We start from the raw sequence: 25,632 nt of genomic DNA on the forward strand, positions 1-25,632 counted from the left end.
ATGGTAGAGATAAACATGGTACCATGAGAAGACTAAGAAAGGAAAACTTAATTTGGTTAGGTCAGTCAAGGTCTGAGTAGGTATTAAGGATCACTTTCTGGTGGGAAGTGATAATTGTGCTCAATTTTTTTTTTTTTTGGTAATTTGACCACACACCTAATATCCATAGTACTTTTTTTTTGTTTTTAATTGTGGTAAATATATATGAAACAAAACATTTTTTATTTCAACAATCTTCACATGTACAGCTCAGTGACATTAATTATGTTTATCATGTTGTTTGACCATCACCCTCATCCGTTCCCACATTTTTCCATCACCCTTAACAGAAGCTCAGGGTGCCCTAAGCAATGAGTCCCCTCCCCACTCCACCCACTCCGGCCTCTGGTACTTTCTAATAAACTTTGGTCTTTATACACTGGGCATCCACTTGTTGTTTCGCTTCACAATACACCAAAAGGGTTTTTTTTTTTTTTTTCATAGATAAAATCAGGAAAACTGCTGAAACAAAGATATTTATGCTGTGAGTTTTTCATATAGGAGGGCAGAGAAAATGAAGAATACCTCTAACTACATAGCCATCTTACTTGCAAAACTACCATAAACTTTTAGGAAGGCTATGGTTTACTCAGAAACTCTGGTGGCACAGTGGTTAAGTGCTAAGGCTGCTAACCAAAAGGTCGGCAGTTCGAAGCCACCAGGCACTCTGTGGAAACCCTGTGGGGCAGTTCTACTCTGCCCTGTAGGTTTGCTATGAGTCGGAATCAGCTCAATGGCAATGGGTGGTTTACTCATGTGGCAACTTTAGGTGGGACTTTTGCTAAAGGAAGATTTTTCTGACAGACTCTAATCTTGGCCCTTCTTGTTGATCAACATGTGCTTCCATAAATTTACTGCCATTGCTCTTACAAAGTAGTGCCTCTTCTGTCTTATAGCTACTTCCACGGCCTAGTGGATGATTTTCTCTTGAATGTCCTGCTGCCACCTCAAAAGTTAGCCTGGGTTCAAAAATTAGGGAGGCAGTAATTGTCCGTGGTTAAGCACATGGTCTCTGTAGAGTCAAGCTGTCTGGGTCTGCATCCTGGCTTTGTACCACTTACTAGCTATGTAATCTAGGGCAAGTTAGCCAACTTCTCTTGGTCTCTATTTTCTCATTTGAACATGGGGGTTCCCAAAGTCCTTACCCTATAAGGTTATTTTGAAGATTAAATGAAATAAATATATCTAAAATACCCAGGGCACAGTGCTTGGCAAATAGGCAGTATTCAATGAAGTTTTGCTGCTCTTAATACTTTTGCTACTGTTTTGTCCGAGTCACTTCTCTAAAAAGATAGCTACTCGGGTGTTTCTTTTCTGGTAGATTTAGAGAGAAGGAGTTTGATAAGTAAATTTCTCTTTGTCTGTATAGGGCTGGGGACTGGTAATCTATCATCTTCCAGTCCAGACATCCCAGTTACTTGCCTGGCGGAGCCGTTCGAGACTCAGAATGTTTTCCACCTGCAGCACACCACGTGTGTACTTCTCAATGTAGGTCTCCCCATCCGACGTGCCTTCGTTTTCACTCCTTGCTGCCATGAGAGCCAACGTTTCCCGGTCCTCTATCTCCTCTGTTGCCTAAAGGGACAGGAAGGCAATTAGAGTACTCTCACTTGAGCATTATTTTCATCAAAATTTTGGTGAGAAAATGATTTTAAGGTTTTGAGAATTTAGAGTTAACATCTTCTCCATTATTTACATATCGATACTTTTTAAAGTAGTATATATTTTACCTTTGGTATATTGGATACTATTTCATAGGTGACACCACAGGAATAAAATATATTTTTCAATGATATTCTCCTCTTCAAACTCTGGGTGAAACTCTGATAGAAAAGGAAAGCAGTATTAAGAGTTAGGTAAAAAATTTAGTATTTGACACAGTGGTTAAGAGCTAGGTCGCTAACCAACAGGATGGCAGTTTGAATCCACCAGCCGCTCCTTGGAAGCCCCATGGGACAGTTCTACTCTGTCCTATAGGGTCACTATGAGTTGGAGTTGACTCGATGGCAATGGGTTTTTTGGTTTATGCATTTGATACACATACATACTATTCAGCAAAACAGAAAAAAAGCTGAACCTAAAAATTAGAATCTCCAATCCTGTGTGACAATAATGCCCAGCTATCATTTGATTTGGGGATTAGATTACAGAATTTCTAGCATATTCAGGTGTTTGGTGGTGGTGTCCCTTTCCTATTGGCTGCCTCCCTTTTGATTTCTTCAGGGTTCAATCAGTCTATGAAGGGACAGTCAGAAGAAAACTGGAGAGGATCAGTTTTGTTGACAGCACCGTTGAGATGAGATTTGGAGAGACAGTAGGTGAGGGCTTATTTGGAGCCCGCATTTCGTCCTGGCTTTGTCACTATCCTCCCTGGATCTGACACTTAATCTCTCAGTGCCAGTTTTTCCAGTTTTCGAGCAGTGAAATATCATAGCTCTCCTGCCTCCTAGAATTTTGGGTCTCCAATCAGTGGAGTTAGAAAAGTCCTTTTGTGGATGACATTCCCCTCTGCTGTCCTCATGACCCGCTACCTTGGGTAAATGAGAATCAAATGATAACTTGACCAACGTGGTAACATCCTGCACGCCCATTGCATTAGCCCCACAGAAGAGTGCTCTGTGGTGACAAGAAGGAGAAAATTTCGAGCTCACATACACCACGGCAAACTCAGGCCCTGTAACTACCTGTTTATTGTAAATGTTGGCTGCAATCCGTTTTCGCAAGACTAACTCCATAGCAGCCGGGTGGCTGAGCTGGACTGTGGTCTTCACGATGAGGTAAATCCTTTCATTCTGGGGTGTGACCCTATTCAAGTGGACGGAATCATGTACTGAGGAGTCCCAAGAGGCTGTGGCTGAAACCTAGGAGTGGCACAAGGATGGAGGGACGGAAACACAAAACAACTCAGGCGTAGCTGTTTCACATCACAAACCAGAGGAAAAAAAGAAATTCAACTTTATTAATCCAATAGGTCTCTTTCCTCACCTTTTTTGAATGCCAATATACATGTTTATTTTTTAAAGTCCTCATTCCTCTATCACCAAAGCAGACCACCACAGTTTAATGGGCAGACAGCCATGAACCTGAAGCCATGGAAGAGAACCCGCAGGCTCCCTTACCTCATCGTCACTATGCTTTATGATGGGCAGGTAGAAAAACTGGCTCCCGTGCTCCTTGGGCAGGATGGAGTTCACACCCGATGCATGAGGGCCGACAAGCTGCTCATTGGCACTGAGGTCATCGGCTAACCATACCCAGGGCACCGAAAAAAGGAGGGGGGGAGAGGGAGTCAGGTTTTAAGCAAACATTAAAAATTTTTAAAATATGCTTTTTACAGATGAAGTTTACACAGAACACATTTTCCTTTCTTTCTTCCATTCCTTATCTTGCAATTGAAATAGAGACTCCAAGATACTACTAAAAAACAAACAAACCAAATCCGTTAACTCTTACGTCAATTCTGACTCACGGAGACGCCACGTGCATCAAAGGAGAATTCTGCTCCCTAGGGTTTTCAATGGCTGCAATCTTACAGAAGCAGGTCTCTAGGCTTTTCCTCCATGATGCCGCTAGGTGGATTCACACCGCCAACCTTGCGTTTGGCAGCAAAGTGCAACCTGTTTGTACTACCTAGGGACCTACAGATACTACCGTGGGAGCTAAAAAGGTGCCTTTGTGAGTCTACTATAAAATGGACAGAATATATTCTATATGTAGGCCTAGGAGCAAATATTTTCACAAAATAAACTCACCTTAGAATTTTGTAAATTTCTGGTGTCAATTTTTCCTATAACCTAATGGTAATGTTAGGTTTGTTGTGTTACTTACACAACTTAACACTAAATTAGGGATTTCAGCAGTTAAGTTACCAATTTAGAATCAAAGTTCTAAGCACTTGGGAGAAATAGGAAGATCATTTTATTCCAATGCCCTATCCAATGTGGGCTTCCCCTTCACAAATTTCTGTAAGTGGTCATCAACCTTTGCTTGTACACCTCCAGTAATGGGGAACTCACCACCTTATGAGGTGACCCCACAGAAGCAAATCTGCTTTTTTTTTTTTTTTTCCAAATTGTGCTTTAGGTAGAAGTTTACAGAGCAAAGCAGTTTCTCATTAAACAATTAATAGATTACTGTTTCGTGATATTGGTTGCCAAACCCGCGACGTTTCAACTCTCTCCTCTCCTTGACCTTGGGCTCCCCATTTCAATTCGTCCAGATTTCCTATCTCTTCCTGTCTTCTCGTCCTTGCCCCTGGGCTGATGTACCCATTTAGTCTTGTATACGTGGTTAAGCTATGTGTATTATTTTTTGTTTTATAGGCCTGTCTAATCTTTGGCTGAAGGATGAACCTCAGGAGTGACTTCAGTATTAAGTTAAAAGGGTATCTGGGGGCCATACTCTCAGGGTTTCACCAATCTCTGTCAGATTAGTAAATCTGGTCTTTTTTTGTGAGTTTGAATTTTGTCCTTCATTTTTCTCCTGCTCTGTCTGCAAATTCACTTCTATGCTTTAAAACAATTCTTCATGTGAGGGACCAAAACCAGCCTCCCTGTATCTCCCATCCATCCATTACTGGTCTTCAGTCTAGAACAGTGGTTTTCAGGGTGTATTCTGAAGAGCCCTAGGGTCCTGAAGAAGGGCCTGCTAGGAGCCTGCCTACCTCCAAACTCAGCAACTCTGCTTTTATGTTCTACATATGGGGTTCCACTTAAGAGTTCATTTTGACAAAGGATTTTATTGATAAAAAACATTGAAAACCACTGTTATAGGTTCACCCAGGTTCGATCTCATTGCTGTACTAGAAAACAACTCTTAAGGTAGTGTTCTTGTATCATAGGGTGCCACTGGCATCAGAATTTTCAGGAGGGTTGGTCCGCAGTTATAAATGTAGATTCCTCCGCCTCTACCAAGGCTAAAGATTCAGAATCTCGCCGGCGGCGGGAGAGGTGATTACATTCCAGGTAACTTCTAGGTCCTTTAATATTTGAGAAAAACTGCTCTAATGTTCTTGTATGCAGTTCTCGATCTCCCCAAGTACTCTCTCTTTTTTTTTTAATGAAATATCCACGTCTATCTTCCAATGATTCTAAATGTTACGCTTATACATAGTTGATTGGAATAAAAATGTCATCTAAATATGGCATATGAGTAATTAGAAAAGTGACTTAAAGATCAAAATGATGTGAGTCTGACTAGATTACAAACCTTAATGAAAATGGGATTACACCCCAGGCCTTTAAGTGTCTACTTACCGTTCAAATCAAGGAAAAGAACTGGTATGTGGGTTTCCATTCCAGGAGGTGGGATCCTAAATTTAATAACAAAATTTAATCATAATAAAATATGTGTTTTACATTCTGTTAAAGAACTAATAAAACACCACACAGGCATGGCAGCAGGACAGTATCATTGTGAGATACAGGATCTATTAATGAACTACTTCCACATTTCCTGACCTCCTTGATAATACAAATCATAGAAATTATGTGACTTACATAAACTAAGACTAGGAAGAAAGGCTTGGAGATTGAGAATTAGCCAATGGAAACCTTATGGATCACAACAGAACACTGTCCAACTTGCTTGCTCTGGACATGTCATCAAGAAGGATCAATCCCTAGAGAAGGACATCGTATTTGGTGGAGCAGAGCACCAGAATGGATGGGGGAGACTCTTGGGGAGGAAGGAGTGGTTTAATAGCCACAACAATGGACTTGGACATGATGGTGATCATGAGGATGACAAAGGACCATGCAACGTCTCATTCTGTTGTACTTAAGGTCACTATGAGCTGGAGTCAACTCAACGGCAACTACCTATCTTTCCAGTTAAAACAAAGATTAACTGAAGCCTTTCTAAAATCATTTCTATTGATGGGAAAAACGGAGAGAGAAGTTAAGAGTGGGGACAGGGGACAGGATTGGAGCCTAGAAGAAGCAAATGAAAGGGACAATATTTAAGAAGATCAAAGGAGAAGAGAATGAAAGATGTAAAAGTAGGAAAGAGTGTGTGCAGGAGAGACCAAGGTAAGGCCTTATCAAAAACTGGCCCATCTGCATCAGAAGCACCTGGGGGGCCTCTTAAAATCAGGAGTTCTGGGCCCCATCCTTTCTCTTCCACATGAGAAGAACTAGGGTTGCGACCCAGGACTCTACATTTGACAAACACTCAAGATGATCTCAGACATGCTAAAGTTTGAAAACACCTCAAATAAGAGAGATGTGGGTAAAGAGAACTAGCCTAGAGGGACAGCTTGAGGAACAAAGGAACAAAACGGAAGTGGGATGAGATGGCTGTCCAGGGTAACTGGCTGGCAGCTGCATTCCACATGACCTATAGGACCTGGCACAACAGGAGCATTTGCAGTGAGAAATATCAGGTGACAAGTTATATCCTTGCAAATTCTGATTTTTAAGTTTTATAAGACAGACCATGAAATCAACTATACTTTCATTTATCATCAGGGTTTCCAATGACTGGGATTTTTGGAAAGTAGATCAACAGACCTCTTTTATGAGGCATCTCTGGGTGGATTTGAACCACCAACCTTCTGGTTAGTAGCTGAGCACTTAACTGTTTGTACCACCCTGGGACTCCTCCATTTTATCATTATAGACACATATAACATCACTAATATTTCTATGCCTCCCCAAAAGAGATGCTGGGCATTGTACATTCTGTGTACAAAAGGAATCTGATTTCTCTTAAATATGTAGGATGTTTTATAAGCAGAATGAGAATAAGAAGCAGCAGCAACTAGTATTCAATGAATGGGTACTAAGTACAAGGTATTTTATATACATTATCTCTAATCCTCATAACAGTACCAAAAACGTAACTCTTTTTTTTATTAATAGATTCGGAAGCAAAGCATCAGATAAGTTAAATAACTTGCTTAAGGAAATACAGTTAAGAGCTGAAGCTGGAAATGAAATCCAGATCTCTTTGACTCCAAAGACTCTGATACCATGCTACTTCTCATGAGCAGATAATAGGATTGATCGTTTGATTGATTCAATCATTATTTGTGCATTGCTGAAGTGCTTTCTTACTGGTACACTAGACACCAAACTAGATAGGCACTAGGGCAAATAAGAAGATATATTTTCTGCCCTCTTCAAATATACTCTGAAACATCCTTCTTTCAAGCCAAAAGGAAAGAATTTCTGCAGATGAGAGAACAATGTCCCAATTGCTTCTGCAGAGCAGGAAGTGCATGGTATTGGATTCCCAGCCAGGTAAATGGCAGGAAGTTGGCTGCAGTGCGGAAGAAGGCGGGAGGGAGCGCTAGAACGTTGCCCTTTCTGGCGCAGCTCATGTTGGCTAGCATTTGTTGTGATAATCCTGGAAAGTCACATGTATAACTTCTGCCACTGACACTCTGTACCATCCTGCCCTGCCTGCCTGGAAGGAAAATGGGACTCACCAGTCGGCGGGAGCGCCGGGGATGCCACTGCCTGGTGCTGGGACCAGCACAGCGTTCCTCTCCTCAGTCAGCCCCACCCACTGCTCCACCAGCCGGGCTTCCCGCTCCACGTCATCCTCTGTCTTCTCTGCAGAGCGAAATGAGGAGTGAGTGCCAAGAAGGGAGCAAGTGCACCTTCTAAACTTAAACGGACAGATTCTTACTCAGTGGTAACCACAAGTGGTTTAAACATCCACAGCGTTCCCAAACAGGATCTGAGACTTCTAAGTTCAAGAATGAGTATGCAGATGAGCTCGGGAAGCTAAGATGCTAGCTTAATGTGCCATAAGGTGGGAAGAGTAGAAACAGCAATGGGACAGGAAGCAGAAGAAGGGTTATTTTACTGGTTCCATAACCCGGCAAAGTTATTCAACAAATGAGTCTTAGTTTCCTAATCTGTTAAAGTGGGATACCTGTCACATCTACTTCATGCACTTGTTGGAACAACCAAATGAAATAATGGGAGTGATTCTGCTTTATAAAAAAACTAGATACCATTTTATAAAGATGGGGGATTAAAATGCACCATATATTCCGCTCCTTAGAATCAACCTTTTTTCTTCCATTACAGAAGGAATTTCACTGACATACACTAAAGTCCTCTTACCCATAATTCAATTCTGAGGCTACCTATATGTAGTCAAAGTGAGTTTTCATTAGCAGGCTGAGCACAGACACAAACTGACACCACGAATGTTGAGCCAGGATGTTTCAGTGAGGGAGGATTTTTGCTGACTTCTGCAGGAAATGGATTAACACTCATGATGCATCCTTTGGTGCATAATCAATCACAGTAAGTGAACTGTAAAGTCAGGATGAGAAACTAAGGACTTTACGAGCACAGTTCTACTCTAGAATCTAAGAGAGCCGTGGCCAGCGTTGCCAAATGTCATCCTTGGGGCTAGGTGGCAGACAGTGGTGCAGCAAGGGGCAGCCCTGAAGAAGCTGGGCTCACGGCTCTGGCCAAACAGTAGCTGGGTGGTGACCTACCAATGCTGGGGTTTCTGAAGTGACCCTTTAACTGCTGTCAGTCCCAAGTTCTGACCCTAGAATACATCGTATTGAGGTATTGATCTTATTTGTGTTCCTAAAAACAAAATTTAACATTTAATGTCACCGTAAAAGCACAGTTTTAATGAAAACTGTATCACTTTCACGTTCAGAACTTTTGAAAACCAACACTCTACAATAAGATTCGCTCACGTGTATAATTTTTACAAATTCAAAAAAACTAAGATACTATGTCTAACAGTGGAAGAAAACAACCCAGCACTATTATGTAAAAGTGAAAAAGCTATTCGCAGAAAAAAAATTTAACGCCACATGCCTTCTTTTCTTTTTTTTTAAATTTGTGGTAACTATAAAAAAAAAAAAATTATATATATATATAATTTTTTTTATATACGTAAGAAAACATTTGCCATTTCAACAATCTTCACGTGTACAGATTAGTGACATTAACTATCACACACCTTTTTTATTGCTGACTTTTTTAATCTGTTCATCTAAGTATTCCCGTCGTTTAATGAGTGCGTCAGACCACCTCTCTCGTACACAGTTTAAATCTTCTTCCTGACATCAGAGAGGAAAAACATTTTGCTGTACAGTGCAGAGACAACCATTTCTTTTACTTTTTAAGGATATTTAAGTTGATTAGGAAACTTTTCATTAGGAAAGGCCATTGAATATAGCTGTGTGATTAATATGCGAGAAAGCAAAGAGGTCCCAGCAACACTGCATGCTGATCAAGGATCCCATTACTCAGAAATCAGAGCCCCTGGATCTCCAGAAGGATAATTATATTGAAAAGCAAGACATCTCCAACTACACCAGCTGCTGGACGGTTTTTACACTGTGTGTGCATTTAAATCGAGGCTATTCATTGGAAGGATTTGTGATTTCAAACAGGACACCATGAACAGAGCCCAAACCATGGAACAGCAAATGGGATGGAACAAGACAGCCATTACATAGTTCACAGTTCAGTGGCCTGATAACACATATTATCTGAAATGCAAGAATAGGTAGGCAGAGACCCTTTCGAACTTGTTGCAAAGGTTTCACTTCCAATAACTACCATCAGGCTAACCCGAAACCTCCCATGTGACAACCCCACATGCAGTCAGCCATGCTTTAAGAAATCCCAGAAGCATCTGTTGGACTTCGCTGTGAACGAGACAGGAAGCACACAAACAGCCCGCAGGACATTAGTAAATGGCGTCACTGAGAACCCGGGGGATGATGAAAACTTCCCTTTGTTTGTTTTTGTTTGCTTTCTTTCTCTTATGAGGAGGGAAGGAAAACCCACCAAGCCTATTCAAAATGCTGACTTGCCTAATCCCAGTCTAACCCTTAAGACTTAACATTAACAACTGTTGTTGTTGTTAGTTGCTGTTGAGTCACGAGACTCAAGGCGACCCCACATGTTACAGGGCAGAACTGCTCCATAGGGTTTTCTTGTCTGTAATCTTAATGGAAAGGAGCACCGGTGGTGCAGTGGTTAAGTGCTTGGCTGCTAACCAAAAGATTAGTGGTTGGAACCTACCAGCTGCTCCATGGGAGAAAGATGTGACAGTCTGCTTCTGTAAAGATTACAGCTTTGGAAACCCTATGGCACAATTCTCCTCTCTCCTATAGGGTCACTATGAGCAGGAACCAACTTGACAGCAATGGTTTTTTTAATCTTAATGGAAACAGACTGCCAGGCCTTTTTTACCATGGTACTACTGAAGGGGGGTGGTGCAAAGAGTTTGTGCCACCTAGGGACCTTACGTTAAGATAGACACATGCTATTTGAGGACTTCTGAGGCTTCCCCTACAATGCACCACAGTTTACATACAGGGAAAACATCTTTTTAAAGCTTGTGTGAAGAATCAGTGCAAAGACTGGGAAGCCAAACCCAGAAAACATTATCTTGGTTTGCTGCTCTGACCACTATTATCCCCAATCCATGACATGAGGTCAGTGAGTCTTCATGAGGTAAAACTTCTTATCTGCACATATTTTCTAGATTTCCAAAAAGAAAACGCTGAGACTTGAATTCTACAAGTCATGGATAACTAAGCTCATCCCTAAGGACAGAAGAAAACTGGCTAGAACAAAAACAAAAAAATATGTGCATAAAATGTCTTCAATATTCTCACCCAGCGAAAGTCTTGTAAAGTAAAGCGGCATATTAGAACAACGCCAGTCTCTTGGATAGAACCAGCAAAGTGCAGTTTAGCATAGGAAAGACAAGACCCTAGCCCAAGATTATGAGTGGATAACTGTGTGATTTTTAAGATTACTGATTTGAATACAGTGATGATGCTCTTTTTTAGCAAGGCTTTACAAGCTAGTCATTTCAGATGGCATAGCAAAAATGCAGAATCTGGTTATAAATTTTGAGCTGACAAGGAAATCTGTGGAAATAGCACTGTAGCCCTGATTACGCTTAAAGCAAATCAAAAGCCAGGGAAAAACTGCATTCTCAGTCTCCTGTCCTTCCTCCTCCTTGCCCCCCCCCGCTTTGCGAACGCTGGCCATTAGCAGTAGCTGTGCCCCATGCCACAGGATCGACAGCAGCAGTAATACCTGATAACTATCCATATCATCACCATCCTCATCATCTCTCTGGGAGGAAAAAAATAAACACAAAGGACATGCATTTTTGTTTCTCAAACAGCACACAAAGAAAATAATCCTATAGCTTAACACACACACACACTATGCTGGACAGCTCACAACATCAGCATAATAAAACACTTAATTGAATCTCAAAAAGTTTAGTGGATTTCATTCTGTTGCCTCTAATTATTTAGAGATTTTAGGGTTTTTATAAAGCGAGCGGTCACCTGAAAATAAGAACTCCATTGTTATGCAAATAGTTGGCATGTATTGACGGGTAGGCTATTTGACCGAGTGAGGTCTGGGAAGGGCCTAGAAACGCAAAATGGCACAACTAGAAAGGACTAGAAAAATCTAGAGATTCTTTTGGGAACCTTTAGTTTAGCGATGAGGAAATAAAGGCCTGGAAAGATGAAATGGATTAACCCAAGGACACCTGGATACTGGCAGGGTCAGGACTAAAATCCAGGCCTCTGGTCTCCAATCCCTTCGGTCATCACAAGCAAAGCCCACAGGGAACCTAAGGCTACACTGGGCAAGATTCCATACCCTACTACCACAATGAAAGCACAGGGAATTATTTTGCCCATGTGGATCTATCAGTATCCACTATCGACCATGACAAGACCCCTGGGAAAACTGTAACTGTCTCGAACCCATGGCAACATTTTATACTTTTGTTGCTACTGTTAGTTGCCCTCAAGTCAATTCCAATTCATTTTATACCATTTACCTAAAATAAAAATTTTGGCAAAAACTTTTTTTTGGGGGGGCAAAACTGAAAATCACCCTGCTAAAAAGAATTCTAGCTGAGACTATTTTCCTTAGACACAAGGATTTAGGAACCCCCCATCTGTAGAGACCCATCCAGACGAAGATGGGCCCTACTCAAAATGAGTGCTGGGCCTCCTGCCGCCGCCTTTCCTTTTCCTGTGCTTACTGGAGGGGCTGATATTCAAACAGGCAGTTTGTGGAGTGGCCTAGTTAGAGAAGAGACATTAAACTGTTGGTTTTTGTTTTTCTTTTAAATGCTTCAAAAATATAGTTAAAATTACTCTCTTATCTGTGTAGGCTTCAAAATATACTTGGGTTTTTCTGTTTTCGTTTGATTAAGTGATAGATCATTATCATTTAAATGACTAACTTCTTAAGTGAAAGTCTAATACTGAAGTCATTTTTCTAAATATTAATATTAATATTAATTCTGAATTAATATGGAGCCTCACAGTAAGGATAAAAGGACAGATGCTCATATCATTTACAACAAAGAGCTACTTAGAGTAACTGAAAACTGGCATCAACTTTCATGATGTGAAACTGCTGTGAAATCAGCATATCCTGGGTTGGTCTGCGCTATTCTAAAGTACTATGTCAACAACAACAAGAAGTTACTGGACATAACCTTGAGCATGGCAGCAAAGGGGGAAAAAAAATCTTAAAATAGCTACAGTTTAGATCTGTATGGCTTGTACTATGCTCTTTAAAGGGTTTGTAGCACTGCAGAAAGGTTAATAATTTAGAGCTCAAATTTCAATAATCAGTTTTAACTCCAGGTGGAGTTGTTAAAAAAAAATGCAATTAATCAATAAATCCTTATCCTATTCCTCGAACAGGAGTTCAGTGATCATATCCTGTATCCATACTGATCATATTCAGTGATCCATATTCTGTAGGTCACAGTTTAGGACACAGACTCACTGTTTAATCTGTGACCAGAGACTTATTAAGCCATACAGTTTTATTGCCGAAAGGGACCTCTGAGAATTAAGAAGGCCACTTCATCATTTTAGAGAAGAGAAAATGAACTTGAAGCATAATTGACCCAGTCAAGGTAACTATTTAGTAAGGCTGAATTAGACTGAAGAGCCCACATCTCCTAACTCCAAGTTAGGGCTCTTCCTACCTTTCTATCTGCAGCCACCCCAGAAGATGACCACCAAGGGAGTGACTGATCTGGGATGAGAACACATACAATCCAATGTCCTACTTCACAGGCAGCACACACAAGGAAAAGTTTGGCGGATGAAATCTCTCCACAAACAGAACAGCCCCTGTCCTTGGAATCTTATTCATCTGTTCCCCCAGGCTCTGAAAGCCAGAGGGGTCCTTGGCCTGAGGCCGGGAAGGCAAGATCTGATCCAGCTATGCCTGCCTTAGAGGCAAATAGTCTGCATAGGGATTTTTAGCCTTCCTAAAAAGCTTTTTTTAAAAAGCTTTGCCTGAATGCCAAAAGGAAATTGAGATAGAAGATGAATCATGCTCAAGACTAGCTGGGCTGATGCCCAGACTCCACAGAGAACCCAAAGGAGAAAAGTTTTCTCCTCATCAGGATTCTTTAAAGAGGAGGAAGCGTTCCCTATCACATACTGCAGGGGGGGAGCCAGGATGTGCTGGTCTGATTCTCCCCAGACCCTAGTTCATGTCTGGTAGTAAACTGAGGGCTTTGTGAAGTATATGCACTCCTCTAGACCACTGGGGGACAAGTGCCACATCTCACAGTTTATGCTCAGGGAGTTCTGAGGAGTCCTGACTGATAACATGAAGACCAATTCTTAGAGGTTCTACTGTATCTTTTTTTTTTTTAATGAGAACTTTTAAGATTTAATGCATGGAGATTCAATGAACAAAAATGATCATGAAATCAATTTTTGATTAAAAAAAAATAGAGATTTCAAAGAGCTGCTAATTATGCCAGCGTATGGGGCAATATTATGATAGTGATAAAAGTGTATTTGGCCAGGCCATGATGCCAAATATCCAACATAATTTGGGCCAGATATAAAATGAACCCTGCCCAGAGTAAGTGAGTACTGTAGCATTAGTCCGTGTGTGTTTATAAATAAAACTATTATTATTATTAAACTCTAAGCAAATAAAGAATTTTAAATCTAGAAGAAAAGTCACAGATGGAAATGTGAACTGGGGGCAGATATATGGTTAAGGCACGGAGATCTGTTATATTCCCAAATAGGTTCCCATCATAGCTCATTACCTGATTTAATGCTGTATCAACCAATCTTTGTTAAACACTCTTTTTAATCTGTTTGTCTTACCTGGTAACTGTCCAGCCCTCTTTGGAGTTTGGTAGACCTGGCCGTTACGCAGCCAATGGATACTGACAAGATGGCTTCAACCATAAGAGGCAATGTCCCTGAATGCTGTACAGGCTTCACTGTTACTTGCACTCTACGGGAATGACCCTGCAGAAGTGGAGGTGAGGTGGGGAGTGGGTGCCAGGGGGTGAAAAGGGGAGATGGAAATAAAGAAATAGAAAGAATTAAGGAAGAAAGAGGCAAATAATTAGAAGATGCCCAGAAACTGTGTATAGGAGTGGGACAGAGAAAAAACATAAAACCAAACAAATAAAAAACATACGTAGTACCTGTCTTAGTTGAAAGATGCCTCCCGTGTTGACATCTTTTGCCTGATGAAGTTCCACAGCAGTGTATTCCCCCAACTCATTCAGTTCTAATATGGAGATCCACATTTCTATCCTGCGAGTTACTTCGTTCCACCTGCAAAACCACAACCCAACACACAACCATGTCATCACCCAGGAAAATTACTGGTACTAATAGTAAAAAAGCCACCATTCACTGAGCATTTACTCACCAAGATTCTTTTTCTTAATGAGCTCTCAGAACAGCCCTATGGTGTAAGTTTTTTCTGTGCATTTATTTTATTGAGGCGGAGCTTCATTCAGTGAGATTGCCAGATCATTAGTATGCGGTCGGATGAGTTTTCACAAAGGCATACACAGCGTAACCCACACTGCCATGACTTCAGGAAGTTTCCTCATGCCCCGTCCCATACAATCTCCTCACACCCCTGCAGCAGCCATTTAAATGCATAGAGTAATTTTCTCCGTTCTAGAACTTTACATAAGTGGAATCAGGCAGTATGTCCTCTTTTGTGTCTCACTTCTTTCCTTCAGCATAATGTTTTTGAGATTCATCCGAGTGGGTACAGATAGTTCTCTTGTTTTTAATTGCTGAGTAGAATTCTATTGGATGACTATTCTACAACCTGTTTATCCATTCTCCTGTTGCTTGCAATTTGAGAGTACTATGAACAAAGTTGCCATGAACATTTGTGTACAAATCTGTTTGTGAACTTATGTTTTCCTTTCTCTTGGGTAAGCTCCCAGAAATGGGACTGCTGGGTTACAGAATAGGTGAACGGTCTACCTTATGAGAAACTGCCTGTCTTCTCCCAGACTATGGCTTGCTTATTCATTTTCAGAAAGGTGTGATTTTTTTTTGAAATTTTTTTGATGAGCACAAGCTTTTAATTTTGATTAAGTCCAACTTATCAATCTCTTCTTCCACAGTTAGCGCTTTCTGTACCCTCTCTGAGGTTTTGTGACTACCTTTGTGATCGTTAAGGTTGCGTGTCAACTTGGCTGGGCCATGACTCTCAGTGGTTGGGCAGTCGTATGATGATATGATCACTTCCATGATGAGATTTGATATAATGTGATCATCTCCATGATGGGATCTGCTGTGAGTAGCCGAACAGTTGAAAAGGAGTTTCCTTGGGGGTGTGGCCTATACTGACTATAAGTAGGCTTCCTGGTAAGGCTCGTGGGTTTTTGCTCGCTCTGGATCCTGCAGCTGGCTCATATTCATCTGACCGCTGGTTCTTGGGACTTGAGCTAGGAGCTTACCTGCCGTCTTGACTGCCAATTTTGGGATTCGTCAATCTCTGAAGGCTGTAAACAAAAGCCCTGCTGTCTGACCTGCTGATCTTGGGTTCACCAGCTCCTGAGGCTACGTGAATCAGGAGAAGCCTCTATCCTAAGCCATAGACTTGGGATGTTCCAGCCTCTACAACTATGTGAACCATCTCCTTGATATATACCTCTCTCTCTATATATACACATTTACACGCTTTACTGGTTTTACTTTTATAGAGAACCTAGCCTAAGACAATCCTCAAGTTGTGAAGATCGTCCCGTTTTCTTCTAGAAGCTTTATAGTTTCAACTTTTACATTTGAGGTTATAATGCATCTCAAATTAATTTTTGTGTATGCTCTGAGGTAAGGGTCAAGGTTGATTTTTTTCCCCCATGTAGATATACAGTTGTTTCAGTCCCATTTGTTGAAAAGATTATTCTTTCTCCATTGAATTTCCTTGGTGCATGGTAGTTCCTTTTATCTTTGTTTTATAAAGGAGGAAACAGGCTCAGAGAAGTTAAGCTTCCTCTAAGTAACAGCAGCAGACCCAGAGTACACAGCCTGTATTCTTATTCACTGTCCAAGGGCTAGTGCTGGCCCTGTGTCTGAAGTTCACAGCCAAGTACATACCTGTCATGCAGTGTCCTCGTCTTAGCATGAAGGGAATCGACTTCCCAGATGGAGCTACCATTTCCGGTACACCGGTGCCCCCATACTTCAATTGCCAATGCTCCATCTGAAATGAACTCCAGGAATTCTTCTGTTACGTTCACCACAAAGTCCTGGGAAAAGGGGAAGAAGGAAATAGCCAAAAGAGTTACGTACAGATGAGCCTGTGAGATTTCCTTTTTATCTTTCAACTGTATGTAGATTCAGGTTGGAGTACTTTAACCTGACCCAACCATAACCACCTCTGAAGTTTTACAGAAAAGTACAAGGAGCCACAGAATATTAAATCTAGAAGAGAAATTATGAGACAATTTAATTAAACCTCATTCTTTTATAAATGAAGGAACTGAAGAAAGCGACTTGTCCAAAGCCTTACTGCTTGTTAGTTACAGAGATGAGTTACAGCCATGTTCCCTTACTCCTCATTCTTTCTTAGTTCCACAATGCCACTCTGACTTCCAGCTGGTGTGGATTGATTCAGAACATCAAGATAGGAACTTCTGATTATTCCTTCCAACAGAATTAAATTCTAAACAATTATCTTTGTATCTCTCTGCTCTTAAATTCTTCCACCCCAATTCCTTATTCTAAAATGCAAACAGATAACTGTGAGGAAATGAATACTGAAGAAGTAGGTGCAAATCACCCAGAAAAACACAGTGGGCAAGGAATCAAGCCAATTTTCCTTCCAATGGCCTCTATGGAATTGCAGGGGAAAACTTCTCTTTAATTTCTGGGAACAGCTGAGCTATACTGTTTAACCTCACACACACTCTCTTATTTATTTCATTTGGAGACAGAGCCAGAATTTTAGAAGAAAAGAAAATTTAAGAATCAACTAGTACAATCTACACATTTCAGAGATGAAAAAAAGAGAGACCCAGTGAGTATGTGTAGCTCCTCAAGGTCACACAGTGAATCCAGTGGCTTTGGGACTAGTTCTTACAAAAACAGTGGCTAACTAGGATGTATTTAAAAAGTTAGATTTCACCCTTCTAAATAAGCAGCTTTGAGGATTCGAAAGAAAGACGGGGAATATATAAACAATATTCAGAGAGCAATAAAAATGGTCAATAATTCAGACTTAATGGTCTGCATGAGACTGGAGGGACCCCAGAGGTCATGGTCCCCAGACCCTCATGTTAGCCCAAGACTGGAACCATTCCCAAAGCGAACTCTTCAGACAGGGATTGGACTGGACTGTAAGACAGAAAATGATACTGGTGAGGAGTGAGTTTCTTGGCTCAAGTAGACACATGAGACTATGTGGGCAGCTCCTGTCTGGAGGCGAGATGAGAAGGCAAAGGGGGACAGGAGCTGGTTGAATGGACACGGGAATACAGGGTGGAGAGGAGAACTGTGCTGTTTCATTAGCGGGAGTGCAGCTAGGAGTACATAGCGAGGCGTGTATAAGTTTTTATATGAGAGACTGACTTGATACATAAACTTTCACTTAAAGCACAATCAAAAAAATGGTCAAAAAAAGATTTTGAGAAATAGACTTGGTAAATAAAGATAAAGAAATGTGGGCTAATGATTGATTTGTTGCAAGAAAAAAAGACCTGGCATCTTTACATGAGTGAAATTGAGATGAGGCAGATCTCTTTGCTAAGTGGAGAACCAGAGAGAATGGACACAATTTGGGTCTTGAGTATCTGCTCAGTGCTTTCCAAGGAAAAACAAAACCATGTAGTGGATTGAGCCTGCCTTTCAGAAATGAGTCGTTGGCAGCCCCGCACAAAAGCAAGGAAGATCAAGTGACCTCTCAAAGGAGACTCATCCAACATTCACCAAAAATTCACTTTGCTCATCTTATGTATGTTTTTAAAATTCATAGGATACAACAGAATACTATGCTGCATTTCTCCCTAACCCCCCGCCAAAAAGAGAAGCATCTATATCAACTTACATGCTACTATGTTCACATATATTAAAATAATAGGATACAAATCTGCAGAATGTATAATGTGATACCACTGTTATAAAAAATGTTTAAGAAGTTAGGCACACATGGCTATAAATATATGTATGCCCGTTTATGTGTGTACATATGTTTACCATACACATATAAAAGCTGTAGAGCAGTTTAACAGTTTATGAAAACTTTAATTTAGTTTCTTAAAATACATAGCAAACTGCCCTTGGTGGTTACACCTCTGGGGAATAAGATTCTGAGTAGAGGTGTTTTTCAGATTTTATTTTAAATATTTCCAAATTTAAATTTGTAAGTACATTCTGTACTTACAGAACAGAAACACATTTTGAGGTTTTAAAAAAAAAAGCAATAAAATATTAATTTAAGAAAATCCTTAGGGAAAAATTTTAAGTTACAGGTAGGTCTTTGAACTGCACCTAACCCGGCTGCCTCCACGTGGCTCATTTTGCAGCGTCATCTGTACCTTACAGTGAGAGAAAGTCACTGTGTACTGGGCATCCTTGGATGGTGGAGAAGGGACTTCTGGGTCCACCACGGGTGCAGCCACTGTAGACTCACATTGGTCCCAGAATGTGTATTGACAGAAGACAAAATTGGAGAGGTTCAAGGGCAGCCCAGATGCCTCTTTAATTTTCACCTGAAGAGAGAAAAATGCAAGGGTGACTCCCATAAAAAAAAAATAAATGAATAAAACTAACATTTTTTTCTTATTTTGATGACCTCAAATTTAAGGGTAGGCAATGTAACAATCAGCATCCATCTGACATCTGTAAATAACTGGCACCACTTCATTAAGGGTTAGATCTACAATTAAATCTGTAGATCGGTGCTGTAACTACAGTATATAAACGTGACAACAAATGTACACATTGCCCTAAAATGTTCTTATTGACCGAGTTTCTGATATAAATGTAAACTTTTCTAAAAAGAACATAATTAACTGAGCAACATAAAACTAGCTGCAGCTGATTCTGACTCATGGCAACCCTGTGTGTGTGTCAGAGTAGAACTGTGTTTCATACATTTTCAATGACTCATTTTCCGGAAGCACATCACTAGGCCTTTCTTTCAAGGCATCTCTGGGTGGACTAGAACCGCCAACCTTTCAGTTAGCAGCCAGGCATGTCAACCATTTGCACCACCCACGGACAGCAACTAAGCAACATATATTCCCCTTTAATTAACTAAGCAACACATGCTTCTTACATGCCAAATAAATATGTAATATGCTTTGAAATTTTACGCAAGTGCCATCAGAAAGTGCTCCATTCTTTTGGAAAAGGACCGTCCACCATGTATCTAAACAGGACATTTACATGAGCCTCCCCATGACCATGCTCTCACCCGGCATGTCAGTTTTTTGACTCGGTGAATGATTTCCCCAGTGCTGTCTACGACTTCGAGGCTCCCACTTTCACTAGAGTTCTCCGAGGAGTCATCCTCCACCACGCGCTCCGGAACAGCTCCTGTCACGCGCATCACTTCCACGTGGAGACGCCCTGCAACCTAGGTCAAGGCAAGAGAGCATCTGGAGTTCAAAGACGCCCCATGCACAACCTGGTCCAACACAGACCGGAGACAGAAGCACAGCCTACAATATCTCTGGGGAGCCGCTCTGAAGCTACTGCCCAGTCATCTTCAGCAACAGGAGGCTCCCTCCTCCCAGGGCCAGGCCATTCCACACTGGTCCTTGCAATCACTCTGCCTTACTTGGAGCCAAATTTGCCTCCCTGAAACCTGCCTTTAGGAAGCATCCCTGGTCTTATCCCTCATCCACATGACAGCCCTGGAACAGCTTAAAGGCAGCTATGATATTCTCCCTGGAGTCATCTATCTTCTGTGTTTGTTTGCAGAGTCATTCATTTATTCATTTGATCAAATGCTTCTTGAACATCCATCCTCAATACGAAATACTTAACTGGAACTAAGTATTTAAAAGTAAGTGTTTAAAACACTAACATAAAGATACAGGCTCTGTTGACAGGAAATGCACAAGCAAATGGGAAACATAGAGAACAAAAAAAAACACCAGTGGAGAGTAGTTGCCATAACAGAGATATGTGCAGGCTGTTATGGGATACACTTGCCCGCTCAACAAATATTTACTGAGAAGCTACTCTGTGCCAGGAATTATGCTAAGTGCTGTGTTTACAGCAGTTACGCAAGCAGACAGGGCTGCTGGCCTCATGAAGCTTCTATTCTCTTGGGAGTAGAGAGCAGCTATGTAACTCAGACTGGAGCTGGGAGCAGGATGAAGAACGGCTTCATGAGGCAGTGACACCAGACCTATTCTGGGAGGACCAGCATATGCCAAGTAACAAAGGTATGAGCAAACAGTTCTTTTTAAAACTGTTTTTTATACTCAGCAGGCTTTAAATGTCTTCACTCTCCTGGTGGTTCTCTGATATGTTCCACGTTAGTAGTGTCCCTATTAAAGCTGGATGCACAGATGTGAACTAAATTATGGGGGCTATGCTGAAATTCGCATTCCCTGAGTGCTTAGATTGGCTGAGCTATCTTTCATGACAGTTTAAGGATGAACAAGACTGCAGGTTGTGAAGATGACTCAGGGTTCTCCCAGTGTTGCTGTCATATTGGAATAAATAACCATATTTTCTTAAAGGTAGCTCAGATCCAACTTCCACATAGCAATTAGCACTGGCACCAAGGACCTGAGAGAAATTAGTTGATGATATTTGACCAATTAGACAAATACGGGAGAAGCAGTAAGAGAAAAAGAAGAAGAAGAAGAAAAAAGTAAAAGATAATCAACTAGAAGACAGTGATTCTTTAGCTTTTTGGGGTGCTTTTTGAGAATCTAATACACTTTAAATATAATTTCAGGGAGATTCATGAAACACCCAAAGCACACCATGGACCCCAGCTCAAGAACTCAGGAACTAAGGTCTCAACCATTGGATTCTTTGCCACATGCGGTATGCCTATTTTTAACCTGATGTGGTGCGATGGATCATTTTTGTGTAGCCTTTCTCGCCATGGTCTTTTAACTCCCACCCAAGTGACTGGGTGGGACTGTGCAAATAAAGTAACTGTTGCCCACCAAAGGGACTGGTTAGTCCTGCCATTCCTGTAGGCTTAAAATGAGCCATCCCAGGGGTGAGAGGAGAGGATCTCACCACCACTAAGAAAGAAGAACCAAGAGTGAAGCATGTCCTTTGGACCTGGTATCCCTGCACTGAGAAACTCCTGGAACTAGGAGACTGAGAGAAAGCTGTAACACTGAAGATGGTGAAACGCAGTAGCAGAGAAATAGCAGCAGGAGACATGGGCAGGAGACAGCACAGTGGGCTACCTGGCCCACAAGTGAGAAAGCTGAGTGCCTTTGGGCAGGACGCCTGCTGGCAGAGTAGGGTGCCTCTGGGAACTTGGTGGAGCTAGGTTTGCCAACCCACAGAGCTAGAGCTGAGTGCCTTTGAGCCAGGGCTTACTGGTGGTGTGCGGTGCTTCTGGCCACTTATCAGCGGAGCTAAAAGAGCTGTGTAACACTTGCCCGAGCAAGGCAGGGGCCAAAGGGCCAGAGAGGCATGCATGCAGGCACAGCTGAGAAGAGGCTGTCCTGATAGAAGACCTGTATCCTGAGTGTTCCTGATCCTGCACTGTAACCCGTTACTTCCCTAATAAACTCCTAAGTATTGTCTGTGAGTGCTATGTGGCCACTGCAATGAATTACTGAACCCAGTAGATAAGGAGAGCATGCCATGGGAGGACGGTTGGTCTCAGTACTGGTAAAGATGGTGCAGAGGGGATGCATGTCTGACCTCTGCCTCATAAGAATCAGCCTTGGGGTGTTGATCCTGATTCTCCTCCTACCTCATGAAGTTAGAGGTGATGCCACCCCCATGCCATTTTTACACCTGGGAGAGAGCAACTCTAGTCACCAGTCTTTTCTAGCAGAACGTGCACAGGAGAGTTATCATGTGTAGACGGTGTACTTGCAACACCACATTTAGGAACCTGGGATCTATTTCTCAGCTGCACTTTGTGCAGAATAGTATCTTATCCTCAGTCTGCTCTGTGAATTGCAAAAAACAACTTAGTAGTTCAAGTTTGTATGTTATTGAAGGATGAGCTAGAAAGTATTAAAAATAAAAACAGCAATTGATGAAGCGGGTAAAAAATATTTTTTTAATTTGAACTTGAACATTTTCTGATATGTCCTATGTCCACATAAGGACAATATACCTAAATAACTAAAATATGAGAGTTCAAAAAGAGTAATAGTGGGATATGAAAGTTTGTTTTCTTTGAATGCTTTGGATTTCAAAAGAATCCTCCCAAGTTGTATCTTGTAAAGACCATTTTGGGGCCAGGAGTTAGGAAAGAACTAGAGTGTATTATAAAGGGAAGAGACTAAAAGAGAAATTAATTTCAGGCATAGAGCTGAATCTGGTTACCAAAATGTTTTTGATTTTATTAAAACAAAGAAAAAACCTGCGAACCTTACATATAAAACTTGCTGTAATAATCTTTTGAAACCATGACTTAATTCTAGCAGTTTCTATCTGCATTAGCAGAGAAAAAAGAATGTGGTTCTGACTACTCACCTTAGTTTCTTGATCTACCTCAAGAAAGTAGCTGGCCTAGTCTTACCTCCCCCTGCTGGCTGATGATGGGAACTGCATACTGGAGTTTCACATCACAGAAGAGGCACTCCAAGAAGACATTAGCCACACCAATTAGGTTGTGATTCTCTTGGGCTTCATAAAACGGGTCACCTCGTTTCCCGCAGAGTCTCTTTGCCTAAAGGGTTGGAGGAACAGGCAGGCAAGTAAGAAACAAAATATTGGCTTTTTTTTTTTTTAAAGAAAGCACTTACTCATATAAACAAGAAATAAAATTAGAATCATGCCATTAAAAAAAAAAATTAGCACACTAGAGGGGCTTGTTTTCTGGGGAACTAAGTGATATCCACGGGGAGGACTCTGCTTTAGTCACTGCCTCTTCTTTCCAGTCACACCCCACCTGCAGCCTTTTCCATTTCATTCCTTGTGCTTTGCCTCCTTTTCTTCTCCAAGCCTTGTTTTCCATCACTAACATCCCCAAAATGGATTATGCTCACTAAAATCACTCTGAATAATCTACCCAGGCATGGTGACAGGCAGGGGCGCATGAACATATGCTAATGATACAAAATTCACATCGGCTCCACCCAAGCTGATTTTTTACCACACTTCATTTGGCTTGAAATACAGTAAAAATGCAGCCAAATAAGAGTAAGCTACATGCTCTCTTCATTTAGTTCCCATCTGTGTGGGGACCACACGTTACCCTACTGATTAAACGTAGCACTCCTTTCAAGATCACTTTTAATTTGCTTTCCTAATGTAGATGCCCAAATATCATTAGAGATATTCCCTGGCACGTGTGTATATATGTGTGTGTTCTGATGGCTAAACCACTTAAATTCTCTGCTCTTATGTAACCAAATCTCCATGACATTTTGCATCTCTTACCTCTGGAACTTCTTCCTTCCATTCTTGATAAAGTTCTCTCATGTCAATTAATTTATTCTCCAGCTTCTCAATGGTCCACACTTGGGTGCTCTTTCCTTTCCTCCTCACTTGAATAGCTGGCTCACTCACTATTGCCCCTCTCTGCATAGTGAAGAAAAGCAAACAGAACAAGCCCTTTATTTATTAATTCATAAAAGTAATATATAGCTTTTTCGGGCTGCTGAAACAATATACATTACAGTAATATAGTAAGTTTGAAAAACACATCGATGTGTACAAAAGAAGATAAAATTCTACTATCTAAGGAATATTCTGGTTTGCTTTCCCTTGTCTCTAAAGACCCATACACATACTCTCTATTTTTTATCACAATTAAGACCAACACAAAATATAATTTCATAGCCAACTCTTCCCACCACAGTTTTTATATTGTGATCATTTTTTGTGTTGTTAAATATTCTTCATAAATGTGATTTTTAATGGCTATAAAGCAATCCATCATGTGGCTTTACCACACATTTGACTAACTATACTCCTATTGTTCATCTTGATGGCTCATTCTTTCTTTGCTATTATAAAGGCCACTCTGCTAAGCTTCCTTGTACATAAAGTACTTAAATCTTTATGTATAATTCTGATTATAGACATAGAATAAATGTCTCAAAAGGGAACTAAAACCCACTCAAAGACTAAAACCCAGCAAGACTGCTATGATAGTCCCTGGCTCACTTTCTAGCACACGTGCTGGAGGGCTAAGTGATGGATGAAAAATTTTCTTTAGAGTTTCTCCCTACAGGAAAAATCCTTCAAGTTGAAATGACAGGAAACTTCCAAATGGCTGCAAACAGTTCTTCTTGGTACATAAAGACAGGTATTGTATAAGTCTTCCTTTCTTATAAAATTTACTCTTAAAAGGTTACCTTAACAAAACATACACATACCTCCAATTTCAGAAAGGGGCCATTTTTATGAAAGGGAAAGACAGGCATGATTACTCATGGATACTTCTAGTTTCACTGTTTTAAAGAAACCATTTAAATTAGCAAGCTCTTTAACCACCAAAATTCTGCATATTCTGATCATAACATACCTAAGGGCATTGTTTAAATAGCAATTCTTACCTGAGAAAGTCTATAGAGGGATTCTTAAAAAGAATAAATACTTCTGGTTTCTATGTGGTTCTCCTCATGGATTTTTATGGACGTTGGTTTTATATTTCATTTTACAGTACTTCCTGTTGTATATCTTGCTCTTCTTTAATAAAGTCTCTTACCTTTCTATTGGCACTGAGGTTTGTAGCAGGGATCTGAAGAGTCACTTGGTAATCAGTGAGTTTGCTCATTTCCTCAGCTAAGAAGTTTGCTTCCCTCACCAACGTATTAGCTTTCACTAGCTGCTCTCGGAGCTTTGCCAGGCTTTGTCGGAAGAGTTCATCCCTGTGGTGCAAAAGAAAAGGAAATGAGAAAAACTAAAAGAAAACTATGACCCTGTTTCTAAGTGAGTCATATTATTAGAAAATGGTAGAAAACTCCTGTTAGGCAATATTTTCCACCTATTTTTACCAGGCCACCTCCTAGCCTTCCTTCCTTCCCACCAGGGATCTGTGGGCTATCTGTCGGGAACTATGAATCAAGAACAAATTTGTGAAGTGGCTTAACTAAAAACCATGTTTTAAATGCTATGCCATTTTAAGGCTGACTCGATTTTGATGTAATGATGGGAAGGGGGGGAAACAATAAAGGAACGCTTTAGAAAAAAGAAAC

The 25,632-nt window shown here is 40.9% G+C and overlaps 1 protein-coding gene across 4 annotated transcripts in view; it reads right to left on the bottom strand.

Moving 5' to 3' along the window:
* The window catches only part of KIF13A (kinesin family member 13A), a 225,854-nt gene that overhangs the window by 21,478 nt on the left and 178,744 nt on the right, over positions 1–25,632 (bottom strand). For 2 of the 4 annotated variants that reach the window (XM_064281123.1, XM_064281105.1), the window contains exons 18-33: positions 25,143–25,305; positions 23,870–24,010; positions 23,007–23,156; positions 19,740–19,901; positions 18,859–19,032; positions 16,421–16,572; positions 14,497–14,629; positions 14,168–14,314; positions 11,082–11,120; positions 8,980–9,079; positions 7,469–7,595; positions 5,295–5,350; positions 3,159–3,283; positions 2,724–2,900; positions 1,770–1,862; positions 1,462–1,614 (exon numbers count right to left, since the gene is read on the bottom strand). In XM_064281123.1, coding sequence (XP_064137193.1) covers positions 1,462–1,614; positions 1,770–1,862; positions 2,724–2,900; positions 3,159–3,283; positions 5,295–5,350; positions 7,469–7,595; positions 8,980–9,079; positions 11,082–11,120; positions 14,168–14,314; positions 14,497–14,629; positions 16,421–16,572; positions 18,859–19,032; positions 19,740–19,901; positions 23,007–23,156; positions 23,870–24,010; positions 25,143–25,305 — 2,092 coding nt within the window. The remainder of the gene's footprint in view (positions 1–1,461; positions 1,615–1,769; positions 1,863–2,723; positions 2,901–3,158; positions 3,284–5,294; positions 5,351–7,468; positions 7,596–8,979; positions 9,080–11,081; positions 11,121–14,167; positions 14,315–14,496; positions 14,630–16,420; positions 16,573–18,858; positions 19,033–19,739; positions 19,902–23,006; positions 23,157–23,869; positions 24,011–25,142; positions 25,306–25,632) is intronic. The other 2 variants (XM_064281127.1, XM_064281114.1) reach the window with 1 other exon arrangement.

The sequence above is a fragment of the Loxodonta africana genome, chromosome 1 (genome assembly GCF_030014295.1).
Source record: "Loxodonta africana isolate mLoxAfr1 chromosome 1, mLoxAfr1.hap2, whole genome shotgun sequence".
In the NCBI taxonomy this organism is placed as follows: Eukaryota; Metazoa; Chordata; class Mammalia; order Proboscidea; family Elephantidae; genus Loxodonta; species Loxodonta africana.